This window comes from Tenrec ecaudatus, chromosome 9, assembly GCF_050624435.1.
Source record: "Tenrec ecaudatus isolate mTenEca1 chromosome 9, mTenEca1.hap1, whole genome shotgun sequence".
NCBI lineage: Eukaryota > Metazoa > Chordata > Mammalia > Afrosoricida > Tenrecidae > Tenrec > Tenrec ecaudatus.
The window spans coordinates 73722410-73743828 of NC_134538.1; the positions used below are offsets into that span (position 1 = coordinate 73722410).

Below are 21419 nucleotides of genomic sequence, written 5' to 3' on the forward strand. Positions count from 1 at the left end.
AAATAAGGACATGGGTGGCTCTGAAAACTGGTATAAATAGGACCTATGTAGGTCCCCCTTTCTGTGGAGATAACTTCTCATGGATTTTATAAGCACTGAATCCCCTCCCTCCCTCTGTCACACCAGCATCGGGGACAGGACATCTGGGCCGGCACAGCATGCCTGCAGCGTGCCCACCGCTGATGGAATCCAGTCTTGATTTGTATACATATCAAGCTTTCCTGCTCCAAAAGTCAACATCCATCTTTTTCAAGTACAATTCCCTTCCCCCTTGAGAAAAGGACGCCGTGGAAGCACTTTTCACAAAGCCAACACCTCTGCATCCTGAAGTTCACATGGCATGGTACAGTTTCCTGCCCGGGGACATCAAACAATAATGTACAATGCACACCTGTATTCCAGCTTAGATGTGGTGGTTATGACAGGGCTCACTCACCTTCTGGACTGGCTTCTAATCCCGTAGATATCCCCAGCTGAACATTTGCCAAATGAGAAAGTCTGTCTTTGAAGAGGCAGCTGTTAAAAGCTCCTCAAATGATCAAACGAACCTGGTTGGGACCTTGACAAGGGTCGCTAAGCAGTCCAGCTGAAAGAGAACCTCTCAGGAATGGGGGAACCACAGCCACACCAGCAGGGACCATCTTTTTCAACTCAATCAAGGGGAAGCCACATGTTCAAAAGGTTCTATTTTCTCATAGGTGTTAAGAAGAATCCTTTTAAAAAAATAGAGCCAGAAAAACATCTGTTGCTTCCGCCAAAACCACTATTTGTGGACTTACAGAATGCCTCATCCACCGGCATGGCATCCCACATAGCATTGCTTCAGATCAAGGAACTCACTTTACAGCAAATGCAGTGCAGCAATGGGCCCATTCCCATGGAATCCACTGGTCGTATCATGTTCCTCATCATCCTGAAGCTGCCGGCTTGATAGAACGATGGAATGGGCTCCTAAAGACACAATTACGGTGCCAACTAGGTGGCACCAACTTGTGGGGCTGGGGCAATGTTCTCCAGGAAGCTGTATATGCTCTAAACCAGTGGCCAATATATGGTGCTGTGTCTCCAATAGCCAGAATTCATGGGTCCAGGAACCAAGGGGTGGAAGCTGGTGTGGCACCACTCACTATTACTCCTAGTGATCCCCTTGCAGCATTTTTGCTTCCTGTCCCAGCAACCCTGTGTTTCTCAGGCCTGGAGGTCCTGGTCCTGAAGAAAGGAACTCTCCCACCTGGAAACACAGCACGGATTCCCCTGAACTGGCAGCTGAGAATGCCCCCTGGGCACTTTGGGCTTCGCATGCCTTTGGATGAACAGGTCAGGAACGGTGTCACTGTGCTAAGTGGTGTGATTGATCCTGATTACCAAGGAGAAATTGGACTGGTACTACATAATGGAGGTAAAGAAGAATATGTCTGGAAACCAGGAGATCCCATAGGCCGACTCTTAGTGTTACCATGCCCTGTGATTAAAGTAAATGGTAAATTACAGCACCCAATCCTGACAGGACTTATAATGACCCAGACCCCTCAGGAATGAAGGTCTGGGTCACCCCGCTAGGCCAAAATACCACAGCCAGCTGAGGTGCTTGCCGAGGGCAAAGGTAATAAAGACTGGGTAGTAGTAGAAGGTAGTTTCACCTATCAGTTACAACCACGTGATCAATTGCAAAAACTAGATTTGTAATTGTCAATGTATTTTCTTTTTATGTGCTTATTGCATATATTTCCTTTGTCAGGTATGATATATCAGATACAATTGGACTCAGTGTGTTTTCATTTATATGTATGATAGATGATTGATGATAAGTATAAGTGTGATTTCATCAATGTCTGGAAATTATATGAGTATATATGGCTAAAGAATTGTGTACAGGTGCCAGGTTGGCAAAGGGTGGATTGAGATAGTTAGTTTATTGTGCCAGCCTGGCTGATAAACAAAAGAGGGATTAATTGAAGGACAGCAAGATAAATGGCTCGGTGAGCTTCGTCTTTCTTATCTCTCGCTCTTTGATCATCGGACCAGCATGCGGTTACCTTACTTGTTCTGTGCCTCAATTTACAGGCTACACTACCTGTGGGACACCTAGCTTGTGGACTGTGTTGTTGTGAGTTGAGGTTCCTTTAAGACCACATGATTGAAATGTACATCTCTTGAGCTGGGGACTGATGGTTGGTGGCCTGGCTGACGGTTGGTGACCTGCCTTGCTGTTGCTGCCTGTGCTGAGATAGCCTAGCTCTCTCTCTCTCTCTCTAAAGAGGACTAGCCGGTGGCCCTCAAGACTTGAAGGACTGCCAGTGTCTCACAACTCTCTCACGGGAGTGAGTTGCACTGAGCCATTTGTACTGCTTTATAATTTAACTGTTCAATTCTTGAATTATATATCTATCTATCTGTCTATAATTTAATGATTCATTTGTTATGTTATATAGCTATCTTTATGTATATAAATTATTAGCAATCTGGTTTTGTCTCTCTAGAGAAGGCTAACACAACTTCTTTTCAAAGAATTGTTCTCTGTCTCAAACCATACTTTTTTCTCTCTCTCTCTTACACACACACACACACACACGTATATGAAGCATGGAGAAGTCTCCCCAACATGTTGTTTGGGGCTGTTTAAGAACCCGTCAGCTGGGTCACGTGAGCGTGGTTGGTGACGTACCCGGAAGACCTTGCTCCCAGACGTGCACACGTTCGTCTCCTCGCGGGGGATGTGCAGAAGGCAGTCCTCGCAGTAGGTCTCCTTGTCTCGGTCACAGCTCCCGGGACGGGAGCACTTCTTCTTACACACCACCGTGGAGTCCTGGAGGTCCAAAGGGACACGGGCGTGAAAACTGGTCTCCCCTCCCGGGCATCTTCCCTGGCATCCGTGAACAATGCAAGCCCACCTCTGTCTTCCTTGTGTGCCATATTTGAATTTATTATTGTAAATAATCCATTCATTCTAAAATAGCGTTGGTTGATTTGCAACTTAGACTACACGATGAGGAAGATGTGATGCGTAAGGCAATACTCTGTCTTCTAAGGGCCTAGAATGCCATGCTTCAGTGCAGTGATCACTCAGTTCTGATCAGTGTGTGGCAAAAAGACTCCCTTCCTGTGGGCCCACCGACTTCCTTCTTCCTGTCCTTTGTATTTTTCCAAGCCTACATTAATAGTGTTTGTTGGGGGTCTTCTCTAGGATCACCTTACAGGAGTTCAGCACAGAAGCAAAATAGTGTTACTTTTTAACAAAGAGTAAAAATTAAGATCTGATGTTCCCTCTCAAAATGAAATTCGTCAAATGTGCTGTGTTCACAAAAGCACCCAGTGAATGCCTCCCAGATGAGACATGGGTCCTGGGGTTCTGCTCAAGGCTGTATCACCTTCCACCGGGCTATTCAACCTCTGAAAGTGGCACAGGTATACCTGTAACTCAAAGGGAGTTCTTTAAAAAGGGAGTCAGTTCTTTACAAGTTCTATAAGAAACGTAATCAGGTAAATTCTACTACTAATTTGGTTAACAATACGTTCCAGAAAAGTTAGCAGCAATAAAATTCTCTCGTCCCCATTTTCCAGCCAACAGGATAGAATTTCATCTGGACTTGGCCAACCGTTGGAATGGCAGCAAGAGCATTTATCAAACTGAGCAGAAGATGAGCATGGGTGAAAGAAGCGGTCCATTGACCCCTTCAAAGTGTCAAGACAGAGTAAGAACAATGGCAGAGAGATCCAACCCAACCCAAGCCCAAGTCCCAGACCCTAGTATCAAGCTGTGAGCAAGGACTTATTCCTAAAAACCAAGTACAAAAAGTTTGTGCGAAAGAACCCATGCCACTTCTGCAGCCTTTCCTGCAGCTTCTATGTTAATTCTGACTTCAAGAGGTACTTCCCATACCCTCTACTCTACCAAATTGATTTGTTCATCAAAGCTTAGGGTGACCATGAGATGCTACTCCAGACACAACAACAGCAGCAGCAAAAACATAGCATTTGATATTCATTTATTTTTACGTTCCAACAGCACGATATATAAGGTGCTCCTTAAAAGTGAGAGTGGGGAGCGTTTGCTTCACATGTTTTATACACATTCTCTGGAGCAACCTGTCAGCTCGCTCACCGCCATCCATCAATGCCGATTCATTGCGAACCTGGAGGACAGGGTGGAGCTGCTCCTGTGGGCTTATGAGACTGTACCTCTTTTTGAGAGTAGAGAGCCTTGTCTTTCTCACTTGCAGCAGTTGGTGGTTACAAACTGCCGACCTGGAGGTAAATAGCCCAACAGGTAACCACTATACCATGAGGGTCCCTTCTGGAGAGAGCAGTTCTGGGAAAGGGCATCCTGTGTGGTAGAGGCCAGTGCAAGAGAAGAAGGCCCTTAACTGGATAGATTCACACAGTGGCTGCAATAGCGAGCTCAGACCCAACACCAATGGTGAGGATGGTCCAGGACCAAGTGGTGTCTCAATCCATTGTGTATGGGGTCACCATGAGTCAGAATCAGCAGGACCGTGTCTTACAACCACAGCCATGTGAAGCGGTGGGAAAGGATAATGTTTAGTGTCAAAGGACCAAGTGAGAATTCTTTCTCCTTTATGAGGTGTGCGAACTGCAGCAAACTCATCTCCCTTCGTCTCTGATTCCTCATCTTCAAAAGTGAGGGTGAGAATACTTACTTCTCAGGTCACTGTGGGGTTTTTATCAACTGCGTGAAGCACCTGGCCTGGTAACTGCCATGTGGAAATTACTAGAAGTCCTTTAATAAGTCAGAAAAATATAAATCCTTTGTGAGCATTGATTTCCGGTGAGAACAACAAGGGTGTTTGAATTCTCAAACAACACACTACTACAGTGTGGGCCAGCACTGCAATCCACAATGAGACCATGACGGTTGTTACACATCGGTCCTCAAAGGGCTCAGGGTAAGAGAGGAGGTAACTAGGAAGCAAATAAATTCTGCTACCACACATAAAAGTAGAATCAGTAAAATTATAGCGGTAGCAAAGAGGGAACGATTACCTCTCTCCGTAGGTCCGAAAGCCTGTCTCCAGAAGTTAACACCTGAGACAGGGTGTTGTGGGTAATGAGGAGTTTGCACATTCAATGTCACAACTTTAACAAAGGTAAAAACCCCTAAACCAACGTCACGGCCATCAAGTGGAAGTCAACTCAAAGCAACCCTATAAGACAGGGTAGGACTGCCCCTGTGAGTTTCTAAGACTGCACTTCTTTTTTGAAAATGTTTTCTAAATGTTTATGGCATAATATGAAGAGAAACTTAGATCTTCAAAATATTTGTGAAAACTGCCATGAACGCTTTCATTTTTGGCACTCTGCCCTCACACCTTTCATATATGTGCCTGTTCAATTTTTTTGTTTTTTTAATTTTCATTGTGTTTATATATATACATATATATTTATTTCTTAAAAATCATTTTATTGGGGACTCATACAATTCTTATCACAATCCATACATCCATCCATTGTGTCAAGCTCATTTGTATATTTGTTGCCATCATCATTCTCAAAAAATCTGTTTTATACTTGAGCCCTTAGTTTCAGCTTCTCATTTTCCCCTCCTTTCCCAGCCACCCTTGATAACTTACAAATTATTATTTTGTCATGTCTTACACTGTCTGGCATATCCCTTCACGCACGAGACTGTACTTCTTTATAGGAGTAGAAAGCCTCATCTTTCTCTATCTGAGCAACTGGTGGTTTCAAACTGCTGACCTAGTGGCCCAGCATGTAACCCCTACGCCACCAGGGCTCCTTAATGTAAGTAAAAGCACTGCTAGTGTGAAGGTCCAGCACCATGAACCCACAGTACGTTCTAAGAATGATCACACAGATCTTGGCACCTGCCGTGTAAATTGTGAGGGGCACTGGGTGGGATTGCTGAGTCGGGGGGAGGGGGCCACTAACAGGTAGAAATTAACTTTGATTACTCAATCAGGTTGTAGATTGATCCTTCAAACAGTCAATTTCCCAAAGATAACAGAAAATTCATACTCTGATAAAGTACCCTCTTGAATGAACAGGATCAATTACACTTCTTGATGAGCAAGGGGACGTGCGGCCTATTCGGCTCCAAGAGGATCCATGCATTACTAATTCGACTCCATCGGAGGCCTGGCTTTCCAGCAAGCAAGGGGATTGGGAATGTGATGTATTTATCAGACTCGGTTCCCCCCAGGAAGAAAGTGTAACCTGTGACATTCCTAGAGGGGCAGGGAGATCCTGGGGAGGGGGAGGGGGGGAGGGAGCTCCAAGGCAAACAGAAGGAGCTGTTATATGTTTAGCATAGCATAATAGAAACCACAAGAGAGGGAAGGAGCCTCAGGAAAGCATTCCCCGGCTGAGGAATTTCTCCTTTCAGTGCCAAGGAACAGATAGTTCCGCAGGACCCAGTCACCCACCTCCAAGCGGTGCATGCTACTCAGCAAAGCGTGCCTGGAGGAATCAGGAAATGCTGGATTCTAATCCCAGCTACTGACTCATAACTGAATTGAGCAAATTCCTCCCTCTCCCTGCCGAGTCTTTTCGCTGTGAAAAATAAAACACGACCACTGTGCATTCTCCTAACGTTATCACTAAAATATATGGGGTTAGCCGACTGAGGGAAGGCCCTAATATTCTCTGTGATCAATGTCCCCATGATAAAATACGGCTGCACAACTATTGTGTGTGCAACACGTGCAGCCGATGACTGGGTGCTGTGTATCCCTTTGCCCATCCGGAGCAATGGAAATTCCTCTTGAGCAGCCATCAGACCTTCAAGTAAAAGGGCAGCAGCGCACAGCATCCAGGTTTCGCTAGGTTGTGAATTGAAATTCTGTGCTGTTGTCTTCTCCCGAGTCTAATTAAAGCCATGCTTATTGATATGTGTGCCAGACAATTCAATGTGGATCATTGCAGTCCAAGAACTCTGCCTCATGTATCTGTCTGAATTGGGAAAATTCTGCAGGACTCTCCGAGCTCGGGTCTGAACACCAGGAGTTCACGTATTGGTCCTCCGAAGATGACAGCGAGTTATAATTTGGGTCTCACGTGAAGACTTCCTTTCTTCACTCGTGGAATGGCATCATTGCTTTCACTCGTGTAAGGGCATCAACAAGGCCTCCTCCCAGTAACACATCACGGTCAGGCAATGGCCCCATTAGTGCCACCTTACCTTACAGGTGCACGCTGTGCAGTTGTTGTAGAGAAATGAGGATCCGTTGTCATAGACATCACTGCGAAAGAGGCAGCTTCCAAAAGGGAGGTCAAACACCTTCCTCTGACCTAGAGGGAAGCAAGAGCACCACATAAGCAAGGCAACACCCAGGAAGGCCCACTGTCTCATCCGCAGTCACACTGCTGACTGCTAACCATCCACCGCTGTCGAGTGGATGCCAAGTCACAGTGATGGTGCGCAAGATTTGCAGACTAAACTTTGACGGGAGAGGCCAGCCTCACCTTGCTCCCATGGAGCAGCTGGTGGGGTTGAGCCACCAACTATATCACCCACCCCTTACCTGTTAGCACCACCGTGGCTCCTAAGTTATTCCCAGAAATCCCAATCAGAGAGGGTTTTGTTTTGTTTTGTTTTAAGAGTTTATTCTCCACATTCAACCCTAGAAGCTCAAGAAATCTTAAGTGTTTCCAATGGTAGACAACGAACACTGGGACACAAGACTGCTCTCACGGCAGCCACAGTTGACTGAAGAGACAAAACGGCAAATAGCATTCAATGCAACCGTATGGTACCTGCGACAGAAGAGGCCAGCCCACGAACTGTGGAGAGCAGGAGGTTGCATAATAAGACTTCTTGGAGGAGGCCTATTGCTGGTGTTGTTGTTGGGTGCTGGCGAGTCAGTAATCCAAGGTACAAGAACAAAACACTGCCCAGTCCTGCACCATCTTCGCAATTGGTCTTGTGTTTGAGCTCATTGTTGTAGCCCCTGTGCCAGTCCATCTCCTTGAGGGCCATCCTAATTTTTTGGAGGCCCCTCTACTTTACCAAGCATGATGTCCTCCTGGGACTGGTCTCTCCTGATGACATGTCCAAAGTAAGTGAGACAAAGTCTCACCATCCTTGCCTTTAAGGAGCATTCTGTCTGTACTTCTTATACCCCAGACCTCTTACACCCCAGATACATCTTAAAGATCAAATAAAATTACCCAGAAAATGGGTATTGGTGGGGAATGAAAGAGGGGGCCAAGACATCTCACGAAGAAATAGAATGAGCACCTAGAGTAAATAATGAATAGCAGCATCTCAGCTGTAGAAACAACAGATTTGTTGGCATAAAAGGGTTGAGAGAGTTTAAAGTATGAAAAGAGGCAGAATTCAATGCCACTTGCCAAGTCCGAGGTGCTGTGTTCTGTAGAATGGGCTGGATGTCCTTGATGTGAGGATCGGATGGTGACCAAAGGGGAGGAGCAAGCAAGCCCAGATTAGGAGTAATCCAAGCTCTTCATTTCTTTCACTGTTTGACAGTTTCTATCTCCATGGGCCACATCAAAACTTTGCCAAACAGTTGCCTTCATTAAACATAAGAAGCTATGTATTTGGGTTTACTCCTCAGTGTTACATCCACCTCCATCTTCCGTCTTGTAAGAGGGTTCATAAGCCAGATGCCAGTTAGTTGATTTAAATGCATGGCGACCCATGTATATCAGAGTAATATGCAGCTCTGAAAGGTTTTCAATGGTTGACTGTTCGGGCGATAGGGTTTTCTTCTGATGCTCTTTGGGTGGATGGAAACCTTCAGTGGTTCAATTAGCACCGGAAATCTGTAACCATTTGTCACCACAACATGAGGAACTGTACTAAAGGGCCGCGACATCAGGAAAGTTGAGAACTACTGGGCTAAAGTATCTTCCTGAGCTATGAGCAGCCTGGCTGTCAGATAAAACGCATCGTAAAGTCAATTATGGCTGATGTAATTAGGTTAAAATGGAATCTTGTCATTTGATCTCACTTTTTATCTGTTTTGGACTTGTCCCCATTTTTTTGTGTTTTCTGCTTTCTTTTTGGTGGAAGGTTTTATCTGTTTTGTCATTGTTGTTGGTTCTGTTTGTTTGCTTCTTGTGATGTGTTTTTCTGTATATGACCTTCAAGCTGGGTAGATTTAGAGGGACCGGGATTGGATTAACAATGTCCTGGCGGCGTGGCAGGGGAGCTGTATGGGGATGGGGAGCAGGCAACAAGGAGCAAGAAAGAAGAAAATGTTCTCATATTCTTGGTGGTGATGAGTGTACAGCTTGTCTTCATGTGACTAAACAACCCATCGGATGCTCTGTGAATTATATGCCAATAAAACTGCTAAGAAACTATGATGTTGCTCTAGGTCACTCTGAGAGGTACATCTTGTGTTCTATGGACACTGACTTCTGACCAGGTTCTTCAGTGACAATGCGAGAAGAGCAAAAGGGAATGTTGTTATGCAAAAGAGCAGATGCGCGTCCCGTGAACTAATCCTGGCCAAGGAGAAATGAACAGCAAAGCAGCCTCCAATCAGCCAAAAATCTCATTAGCTGAAGATTCCAGCATCCAGGCTGCACCCTGATGTTTGTGCTCTCTGTCCTTTGTGTCTTTTGTTGGAAGGGTAGGTTTTGTTTCCTGCTCAAAGAACATCAAATCTCACCTGAATCCCAATGTCATTCTGACCCCACGTAAGAGAAAGCATTCAACAGAGGACGTGGGAGACACCATGTGCAGCCCGATTTTCAGCTGTTTCCACATTCTCATTTCAGAGAATTAGGGTTTTCATATTTCCTCGGACTTACTTTTCCCTTTGTAGTCTGTCTTAGGCCTACAGCGAACAGAGAACTTGTACTCTATCTAACCCAGCACCACTCATGAGGGCAGACCCACGGTGACCGGCTGTGCCCCTTTGGCCAGCGTCAGCACACTCAAGTCTTTGAAGTCCCATCCAAACGCCACCTCCTCTCCGATGACTGTCCCACTTAGATTCCCAGCGTGCTGCTTCTACCACAGTGAACTTGCCTTTTCCAGAAGCACAAGCATCCGTGGGCAGCTGGAAAAGCACACATCTATGAGAAAATGTCTTTAATCAGCATGTCTAAACAATTCTCTGTGGCTTTCCTATAAAAGTATACATTTAGTTCCTATCGACTTTAACAAAGGTATATGCAGATAGGAAGAAGGCTTCTTAGGTGGAAACCAAGCCCAATTCATTACCAGTGAGTCGTTTTTGATTCATGTGACCTTATCAGACAGGGTGGAACTGCCCCAGTGGCTCTCAAAGACTATGACTCTTGTCGACAGGAGGAAGTCTCATTTTCCTCCTGCAGAGCAGCTAGGAGTTTTGAACTGCTGGCCTGTGATTAGCAGCCCACCGAGGAACCACTTTGCCACCAGGAATTCTCCTTCCTAGGTAATTCGGTAGTTAAATCCTAAGGGAAGAAAGTCATCTTAGTTTAACAAAAGACATTGATTTGCCAAATTTGGGTGTTCAAAGATAAGACTTTGAGGCATGGCTTGCAACAGGCAGTGAATAAGAAGAAATGAACAGAAATTTTGGGAGTTCAGGAATGGAAACTATCGGGGGGGGCGGATGCTAAAGGGAGGGGTACAAGACATAATTTACCAAAGCCAGGAAAGACCTGTTTGATGTAGGTAAGACCCTGTCAGAGCTACACCGGGTGCCACCCAGTCAGCTGTGCTTCAAGACTACCCGTGGGTTTCAGAGTAGACTTGTGTTCTGCAGGGTTGTCGTCGTTGTTTTTCCCAGAAGTAGGGTGCATAGCTTTCTTCTGCAGGGCCCCTGGATGGACTCCAATCTTCGATCTCCAGGTCAGCCACTGTGTACAGCACAGTGGAACTCGTAAGACGAAGAGAGTGCCGTATTCCATCCCAGGTCGTCCCCCGTGTTTTAGGGAGGTGGTTACCTCATTGGCGAAAAACCAGCAGTAAAATCTGCTTCACACATCATCACTCAGTTGGCAACGTCGAATGTGTAAGACTTGCGGGAACATGGTGGCCCTCCAAAAAGACAAAATGATGCTAAAGAAGAAGAAAGAGGAGGAAGAAGAGGAAGAGGAGGGAAAGAAGAAGTGGGGGGGGCAGGGAAAGGGAGGCAGAAAGAACCAGCAGGAACAGAAAGTCAAAGCCAAAAGTAACTAGGGAAATAGTAGCCCTCTCAGGATTCTCGAGATCCGAAGGGGGTGTCAGATGTGCTACTGTCTATGGAGGGTAGATTCAGCTATTTTTATCCAAATCTTAAACAATCTGGCCTCAACCAGCTCACGGGGCCAGTCCCTGGAGAGGGACATTCTGTTTGGTAAAGTAGGGGCAGTTAGAAACAGAAGACGTCTCGAGGAGGTGGACCGACATTGTGGCTGCACCAATGGGCTCGAACAGAGCAGTCATGAGAATGGAGCGGGTCTGGGCCGTGTTTCCCATGCTGCACCAGAGCGCCTACCCAGCCCAAGGGTCTAGGAGTCAATAAAAAGGTGGTGTAGTCCTTATAAATAAAAGCCCCCGTAACCCGAGCTCCAGAGAGTCCCAGTTACGGTTGTCCTCCTTTCAGCTGGCGCCTGCTGTCCCGGCAAGTCACCATGGGAAGAGCTAAAGCAGGTCCAAGCGTGGGCTTTGGGACCACAGGGCTTTGGGGTCAGGTATCAACTGCATAATGTAACAGTGACGTATCTTCCAGGCATCCATTCCCGTGATAAGAAAGCTAACGGTAGCCCCTGCACTAGGCACAAGGGTGATGACTGTGTTGTATATGCGCTACATCCTGAGAAGATCGAACGAGGAAAGCACATGAAGCACTTCTCCAGGAGCCTCGAACCAGTTGCCACTGAGTGGATTTTGACTCACGGTGCCCTCAACACGGATCGGCATCGCACTGAGCTCCACAGGGATTTGTGGTGTGGTGGCTGGGTTTTCAGAAGTAGACTTGCTTTTCTTCTGAGGCCCTTTGGAGGGGACTCGAACACCCATCCTTTCAGTCAGCACAGTTTGGGCCACCCAGGAACTCCAACGTGGTACCTGAAGTCTATGCTTATTTAAAAACAGGATTCTCTTTGTGTCCTGTTAGTCATCATTCCCTTTCAGATCTCTTGGTGGGGGGCAGATTAGCGCCCCCCCCCCACCATGCTTTTGCTGCTACAAATACTATGAGGGGGTTTCAAAAACATTCAGAGAAAAACGGAATGGACCGACCCTGGGATTCTTCCACGGGCTTTCTGCAGCTCACTCAGACCAATTTGCATCCCTTCACGTTCACTGTCAGTGCCTGTAAAATCATGTCCTCCTCACAGCCAGACACTCAGTGCAACACAGGGACATTCATGCTGTCCTCATGGACCAGGGGCTGGCTGGCTGATCAGGCCCACCAGTGCAAAGGAAGATAGCAGGTCTTTAGGGGTCTCAGACAGAGTCCCCACCTGGATAGACACGTACCTCATCTCATGCAATTAGAAGAAGAAATCATCCTTAACAAACCAGGAAACCGGACATCGTGAGGACGCACGGTAGAGGAACACTCTCAGCAGAAATTCAAAGAATAAATTACATTGTTCTTTGGCCTGGAAAGGGTCACTCACCCAAACATTTGGGGCAGCACTGTCCGGGGGGGATGTGACTAAGGTGCTGAGGACAGGAGAGGATGGGGCAGACTTCTCTCACGCACTGTGTCCTGCCTCCCTAAAGAAAAGAGAGAGGGGGTGAAAACGGGACGTTTAGAAAAGCAGGCACACATACATTGTTTAATCAAGATGTTTCCGACACACCAAAGGTCCTGCTGTAGTATCGAGTCTCTGCGGTGACTGCTTAGGATGACAGGATTGAACAATATTCCTTTATCTTCCCTGTAGGCATGCGACCTGTCACTGCAAAGGGACTAGCCCATAGACCGATGCCACCACCACCTTCATTCGCCAGGCACTACCTGCTATTAGCTCATTCTTCCTCAAAACTGCCTTTGGAGTAGGTGGAGGGGAACCAACGGTTTGGGTTTTCCTAAGGTGGATGTGGCACCTCCAGGGTTAAAATCCGGTTAAGTCCCAGGCACACTGGGACGAGTTGGTCAATTTAAGAGCTCTCCGTGTGTGTACTGAACCACACACCACTCTCCCTCCCCTCCCTTCATAAAGGTCTTAGGGATGTTGCATTCCTCTTTCAGGTCTCCATCCATCCTTCCTCGAAGACTTCCAGTTGAGCCGGAAGCCTGAAGCTCTCCTGAAGGCAGCTTGGTGAGCATCCGACTGCAGGAAGTGATCAGTCTATTGAAAATCAACACACTGAAGGCCCCATTTCAGAAAGGCCATGTCCCTGAATCCCCCCACGACTGTGCATGCTACTAGAGGGGCGAACTGCGATTCAGAAGGAGGTCCGAGGGAGACCTTCTGGGGCCTGCGGAGGTTTTCCTCGGTTCTCGTTCTCTGTACTTTCGGACCTCACCACACCTTTCTCAGGCGGCAGTCCCACCTTCTGCCCCTTTTCTCGGCTGCTGTGTCTCCCCATCCTGGAACGAAAGTGCAACATGCTGACTTGCTCGGTCTTCCCTTGCCAGCTCCCCGACGTGTGTCGGAGAACTGGGCTGCACGGGCTCTCAAAATCGGGACCTTTGGAAGTAGGACACCAGGTCTTTATCCCAGTTGTCTCTGGGTGGATGTTGAATCTCTACTTTCTTCCTTAGCAGCTGAGTGGTTTAATGGTTTCCGTACCTCGGGACCTGCCCTTCACCGATGCAACTGTGTTTTCCAGCCTCGACAACGTCTGCACATTCAGAAAGCTATGTAAGGGACCAAAAAAAAAGTACTTTCTACTGAGTGTACTCTTACAGCCTTATAAGACTGATGTGAAAACCCACCAGACAAAGGAACCACTGTGGACTTGGTGAATCATTAAGATACTTTTAAAAACTCAGAGCGTCTGATGACATAGAGCACAAAACACTGGCATCCACTTGAAGTGAGCCTATTCTAGGCAAAGAAATTGCAGTGCAATGGCCTCAGGATTTCAACGAGCACAGACCTTCAGACCCTATTGTCTCACATGGCTAATCCCCTCCTCCTCAGGCCTCAAGAAACCAGTAACTCTCACCTCAAGAGCCCTGGACCCCCCCCAGAGAAACATTCCTGAAGGAATGTGCTTGCACCGTGTACCCCATGTTCTGCATGAGCACAAGCCTCGCAGGGCCGGGGTTCATAACTGAGTACTGCCCTGGCCTCACGGCCTTTGGGGCCTCTTGGTTTCTGTGTTCCCTTCCTGCTCTGGCCATCCTCACCATTTTGGTTTAATTTGGAGTGGGAAAGGAGAAAAGGGGAGGGCATGTTATATATCTTTTATTAATATTGGTTATTTTCCAGCCTCTCTTAATATTGGATCCCTCCTGAAACCAATAGAGAACACGCTGAAAGGCCACAGAAAGCTCGTCTGGTTTATTGTTTTGTTTTTTTTCTCATTATTTCAGATCAGCAAGAATCATTAAAAATCTCCTAAGATTCCCTGGCTGTTCTGAGAGTCCTCACTCAACTCGACATCAACCGACTGTTAGGAGGCCATTCACTAGACTTCAGAGGGACGTAACCTGAGTCTGGGTCAGACCCTGAGGTCTGCCCGGCTTATACATAAAACACCAGAGTCCGAAGTAGAGGGGGGACTCAGCGCTGCCCTGAGCTTTGGATTTCAAAGGAATTCAGCTGCAAGCAACTTCCTAAAACTTTGAGGCCTCAGGCCACACGAGGTAGCCTGCGTGTTGGTTTCTCTTAGGTGCACAGAGAGCACATTCTTTTCCTTGATAGTCGCTGTTCTTGTTGGATCAGCATCTCTTTTTCAAGCATATTTTAAAATTAAAATTTAAGGGGGGTAAAAAAAATCGCATAATCGCAAAGGAGCTAACTTGTCCAGCCCTCTGAAAAGCTGGCAAGAGCTTGTGTGCACTCCAGTAGTTTTCCTCAGAGCTAGGTCAAAGAGCAACTTCTGCATCCATCGTACAACTGCAGTTTGTGTTTCCCAAGAGTCAGCGCAAGTAACTTGAACTCCAGCCTGGCTTTGCTGGTTGAGTCAAGTTTTATTTTGTTTGGGTTGCAGTGTTGTGGTGTAGCCCAAGTCCCCAGGCTGGATTCCATTCAAGGCCTCCAAAGAAACTCCAAGGCCTTTCCTAGGAACACAATTGTAGCTCACAACCTGCTTCTACGATTTCAACTCAGCGGGGACCTCCGCTTCAACTGTAAGCTGTGGCTGTTTTGTGAGCGAAGAAAGTTAAAACAGCCGGGGTAAACATGTCGGTGTCTGGAACCCAACGGCTTCCTTCTGTTGCTGTGCGAGCCCAGGTGCTCTCAGAGGGCCCCGGCTGCTTCCCGATTGGCTTCGCTGCCTAGCTCGCTTCCACGAATCTCTCCTGCAAGGTTCAAGATGTCCTGGAGTCCCTTCCAGCAAACATCCATCATTTCATGATTTGATCACGTGTTTGTCAAAGGCCTACCCTATGCTGTGGATGGATACAGCAGTGAACATAACGTTCCAACTTCCTGCCCGTTAGGAGTTTGCAGTCCTAGGCTGGGAGTCAGTGTACCACAGGCTGTGTGCTCAGTACTATCTGGGGTCTTTTCCTCCTGGACACACAGTTAGGCGACATTTCCCAGCCAACCTTGCCTTTGAGTATGGGCAAGTCAGTGAGTTCCAATCAATGGAATATGAATGAAAAAAATTTACTGCTTTTCTAAGCCTGACCGATAACAATCTGTTACTGACAAGCCTCTGCACCAGCGGTTCTCAACCTGTGGGTCGCAGCCCCTTTGGGGGTTGAATGACCTTTCACAGGGGTCACCCAATTCATAACAGTAGCAAATTTGCAGTTAGGAAGTAGCAATGAAAATAATGTCATGATTGGGGGGTCACCACCACATGAGAAACTATATTAAGGGTCACAGCATTAGGAAGGTGGAGACCCGCTGCTCTGCACTCTCAGTTCCTCATTCTTTTGATGGTATATTATCAGTCTGGGCACTTTAGAGAAGCAAATCCATGGAAACTCATGTAGAAGAGAGAGTTTGAGATAAAGGGAAAATACACATCCAAAAAACCTCCCAACCCAGTGCTGGCCAAACCCACAAGTCCAACATTAACCTTATGTCCAACACCAATCCACAAAGTCCTCCTCTGTCTCACAAAACACATGCAATGATGCCGACTGCAGGAGGAAAGCCTAGTCAGTGAACGTGTAAACATCTCAGCGCTGGCAGGGGTCTCCACACGGCTGCTCCAGAACCCAGGGCTGCATCGGGTCCATGTGGCTTCTACTTGGAGATGTCTTGTGGAAGTGAGCCTTGCAAGCTGAAGCAGGGAACTGTTAAGGCAGCTGCACCCTGGTGTGACCATCTCAAAGCAAGAGACCCGAGAACTAGAAAGGTGAGGCTCACTGAGTCATTTATCCCTCGACCCTTCAATTAATCCCACATGTGCTTATTGGCCAGGTTGGCACAAAAAACTAACTCAGATGGATAGTAAGCTAATTGAAGAGGATATTAAGAACATTGTTAAAGAAAAAAAGAAGCCTGGGTCCATTAAATCACCACGTGAATGTCGATCCACCAAACACCTACAATGAATTGTTAAATGAGCAAGAAATAAATTGTATTGTTTCAAAACTAAGATGGTAGTTCTTTACTATAGTATTCTCATTGGTCAAGACATCCAATCACCTTCTCCCTCTTCTTTCCCTCACTCCAACAGAAAAAGAGGTGCTGTACTAATGAAGGTTTTGTGTCCACCTGGCTGAGCAAAGGTTGTCAGTGCTCTGGCAGTCAAAAGCTAATCATCCTCCATAATGAGATCTCCGTGAGCGCATAGCCTGCCCCCCACACTCCATGGAAAAGATCCTACATCTGGCCCATCAACCTCTGGTTATTTCGACTAGTCAATGACCTACTGTCCTGTTTGCTGGGTCTGAGAGTCATTAGCAATCTGCCATTGAGATAGTTACAGTTTATTGTGCCAATCTGGTCGATAAACACATGTGAGGTTAATTGAAGGGCAGAGATAGAAATGGCTCAGTGAACCTCGCCTTTGTAGTTCTCGGGTCTCTTGCATTGTGATGGTCACATCCAGGGTGTAGCTGCCTTCGCCAGTTCCCTGCTTCAGCTGGCAAGGCTCACTTCCTGCAGGACATCCCCAAGGAGAAGCCACGTGGACCTAACCCGATGCATCCCTGGGTACTGGAGCACCTGTGTGGAGACCCCTGCCAGTGCTGAGATGCTTACACATTCAGACTCAACTTTGCTCCTACAGTCGGCATCATTGCGTGTGTTTTGTGAGACAGAGGAGGACTTTGTGGATTGGTGTTGGACATACTGGCTAATGTGGGACTTGTGGGCTTGGGCAGCACTGGGTTGGGATGTTTTCTTGATGTGCACTTACCCTTTACATAAAACTCCCTCTTATACATGAGTTTCCGTGGATTTGTTTCTCTAAAGTACCCAGACTAATACAGCCATCTTACCTGCCAAACTTAGTCATTAGCCTCTGCAACCACAAGCCTGTCCATCTTTAGTTCACTGACCCCTGAAGCTAAATGAACTAGGAGAGGCTTCCTGCCGACAGCTGAGACTTGGAATTGTCCACTTCTTCCCAACCTAAGACAGAATCCCAAGTATATTATTTCTTTATTGTCCTAAAATATATTGTAAGTCTTCTATCTTCTCTCTGTGTGTGTGTTTAAAGATCATTTTATTGGGAGTTCTTACAGCTCTTGTAGAAATCCATACATCGATTGTATCAAGCACATTTATCCATATGTTGCCATCATTATTTTCTAAACATTACTGTCTATTTGAGCCCTCAGTATCAGCTCTCTTTTTTCTCCTCCCCTCTTCTATCTTCTTTATACAGATCTCTTTGCTTTTCTCTCTGCCTTTGACCCCCAAACCCTTCTTTGAATGAGGTCTACCACAAATTCTCATCTGGGAAGACTCCCTGGTCCCTTGCTTTCTACATGACCTCCTCTCTCCAGAACTCTTGCTTTCACATCGACACTCCTATTATGAGTCTTCATAATCAAGCATGCTCAAAAGTTAAAGCTACAAGACAATATAGGTTTTGCCTCAACGTTACATTACCTTAGGGTACAGGGACCAGGATACCCTACAGGAGCGTGCTAAGTTCAAGGAGACTTCTCAATGAAAATTTGCCGAGTGAACGAGAGGGCTACCGCCCATAATAAGGTTGACAATCTGAAAAAACTTGTTCAAATCACTTTAGCAACCAGATATGATGAGGCGACACACTGCCTTCGTGTCTCCCTGGGTTTCCCACATTTCAGGAACTGACTCAGCACTGCTGTTGAGTGTCCCGAAAGCAGCACTCATTCTCAGCGTGTGAATCTGGGAGGATCCCTGGGATCTTGCTTATGTTTGAAATGCCCACACAGTTGCACTTCATAAGGGACTGAGGATGGGGTTCTCATCTGGCTGACAAGGAATGAACGCTTCCATACTACGTGGTTGGAACGATTTTCATCATTTGTCTTTTCTTGGAAAGACAAGTCTAGTCTTTGTTGTTGTTGTTGTCAGTTACCATGGAGTCAATTCAAGCCCGTGGGCTGCAGCGCAGAACTGCTCCGTGGGGGTTTCTTGGCAGTCATCTGTATAGAAGCAGGTCACCAGGCCTTTGCTCTGTGGGGCCACTGGCTGAATGTGAACCACCAGTCTTTCGGCCAGCAGCCAAGCACAGACTGGGTGAGGCACCCACGCTCGCAGGGTGTTTGTTCCTTAGAGGGGTCTTTGTTTGAACTGCACATCCAAAGAATTCTCTGAAAGTAGTGGTTTTTCACAAGAAAGGCCCGAAACCTGTCCCAAGTGCATTTTCCACCCCTTGATTTTTGTTTTCGCAGTTTCAGTCAAGAATACAATTGGTTTGTGTCAAAGTTTACCCCAGAGCAGCAGTTTGGCAGCATTATAACCATTTATCTTCCTGCAGAGAGTGATGAGTGCGAGATGATAAAACCACAGCCATGTGCGGGCAGGATGCTTCTCCAGTGCCTAAGGACCGCTGAGAATTGGGGGCTGGAAACCTTCGTGCATCATGTGACATGGCACTCCCCCACCACCAGGCTTCCTAACAGAGGGCTGGGAGTGGAACAAGGCACTGCTACATACAAGAAATAATAGGTATACTCTACCATAGTCTAGAGTCCCCCACCCCCTTCTCCCCCCACCCCCACACTCACTGCTCAGTGCTTTAAAAAACTAGAGTACTCCATTGATTCTGAGATGGAGGTGGGAAAAGGGGAGAGAAGCTGGAAGGCCTGTAGGGAAGAGATACAACTGGAGTGACAAGAGTCACCAGTGGCCTGGAGTTTTTCTATTGCTGCCGCCTGCAGTGCTACACTGACTTGCAAGCAGAGTCTCCACACGGAAGTACAGATTTGGTCCAAAATCTTCACCAAATGACACAGATGTCCTCAGCAATGCCTCTCATTGCCCTGAAACTTTATTTTGGCAAAGTTTCTGAGAGTAAGAGTCATCGTCAGAGGTCAAGGTCTCGGCACATGGCTTCTCCAGTTCTTTCTCAGCATAGAGTAGAAGGACAAAAGAAACAAACAACTATAAATCAAAGGAGAGGAGGGGTAGCAGATGAACTACTGAACTCAGGGACAAAAGGGAGACTGGACCAAGGGAGAGAAAAGACCTAATGTGACGGATACGCCGTGCTTACCTACTGCCCTTGAGCCCATTCTCATTCATGGTGGCCTTATAGGATAGAGTAGGGCTGTTCTTTTGGGTTTCTAAGACTTTAAAGTTTAATAGGAGTGGACAACCTCATCTTCCTCCTGCAGAGAGAGTGGCTGGTGGGTTTGAATCACTGACCTTGTGAGTCTCAGACCAATATGCAGCCCACTACACCATCAGGCTCCTGGCACTGTGCTTAGATGCTCTAAATGGTTTTATTAAAGTCCCTCCATGACCTTGTGGGGAAAATATCATCATCACCCCTACTATACAGATTGCGGTAGCAAACCTCAGACATGCTGCTCGGAAGAGTTGTCGCCTGACAAATGGCAGAAGCTGAGCTCTGAACTCCATCCTAACATGCTAGCCAAGTTGCTACCATAGAACATGGCCTTTTTAAGGTCACTCGACAATTCACAGCTGCAGCATCATCCAGTGGATGGTCAGAACTTCCTCCAAATCATGTATCATCTTATGCATCAAAAATGATTTTCCCATCATACTCTCTTCTTCTCCTCCTTCTCTTGTATTCCTCTACAGCTTAAAAATAAAATAAAATAAAAAGCTGAACATGGAAATCGGAATGTTTAGGGTCCCCTCTCCCCCCGTTCTTTGATAGAAGGTTGAAAGTGTGCGGCACCCCCCTAATTAACTTAGAACTTAACAACACAAGCTGCTACCTCCTGCTTCCATTCAGCTGAAGGCACTAGTTTTTAAGCCTACAAATAACAGTGTATCTATTTCATGCTCAAAAAGATTTAAAATTATTTAATGATTGATACTCAGGAGTCTCAGTGGTAGATATGTGTCCAAATCACCTCTGGAGCTCTTGAGATATGTCCTGATTATTAAACAATTGTTTCTCAAATCCAAATCCACCCACCTCTGTTTGACTTTCTGGAACTGAGGCTCAGACACCTAAGCATATTTTTTGCTTGGTCAGTAGTATCCATAAAAGACAATGCCAGTTGGACTCATCACAGGGAGAAGGGATCTTTCCTGGAAGCATCACCCCAGCGATGCTGCTTCCTCAGGTTTGAGCTGCGGCACACTGTCTGCCGTTCTTGCCCCGTTTCATCCACGTAAAACCAGCGTTGGTTCACCATCACCCTCACCCTCACAGGTTGACCTTCTGCTCACAAGGCCCTCCTCTAAATGTCTCAAAACTCCCAAAACAAATCAACGGCCATCCAGTTGACGTCAACTGAAAGCGACCTTTCAGTCCCTGTGAGTTTCTGAGACTTACTCTTTACAGGCATGTCAAGCCCTGTCTTTCTCCAGAGGGGCAGCTGGTGACTTTGAACTGCTGACCTTAGAGTTAGCAGCCAAACTTGTAACCCCTATGCCGCAGCATTTGGGGCCTTCTGATCTCTTTCATTGTCGCCCCATTAGTAGACGTCATGATACCTTGTTGTTATGTGCTGCTTAGTTGACTCCACCTCATCGTGAGCCCTTAGGATGGAGGAGAACTGCCCGGTCGTGTTTATTAGAGACTAATGTTAGAAATGCAGACCGCCCACCAGCTCTTTCCCCCAAGAATGGCTGGTCGGTTCAAACCACCAAGTCCTCCGTTAGCAGTCAGGGGTTAACTGGCGTGCCACCTGGCCTTGCGTGAATTGGTGTGAGTGCTGTAATTCGTGGTGCCCGCATGGACCTCAGCTTTCGTCATTTTTACAACGCGTCGAATCATAGAGTATAATGTGATAGAGTTATATGCTGCTTAAATATAATATTTCTTAGATGATTGA

The 21419-nt window shown here is 46.6% G+C and overlaps 1 protein-coding gene across 1 annotated transcript in view; it reads right to left on the reverse strand.

Moving 5' to 3' along the window:
* BMPER (BMP binding endothelial regulator) overlaps positions 1-21419 on the reverse strand; it is a 283741-nt gene that overhangs the window by 124489 nt on the left and 137833 nt on the right. The window contains exons 7-9 of the mRNA XM_075557553.1: positions 12544-12643; positions 7157-7266; positions 2666-2806 (exon numbers count right to left, since the gene is read on the reverse strand). Of these exons, the coding sequence (XP_075413668.1) occupies positions 2666-2806; positions 7157-7266; positions 12544-12643 (351 nt within the window). The remainder of the gene's footprint in view (positions 1-2665; positions 2807-7156; positions 7267-12543; positions 12644-21419) is intronic.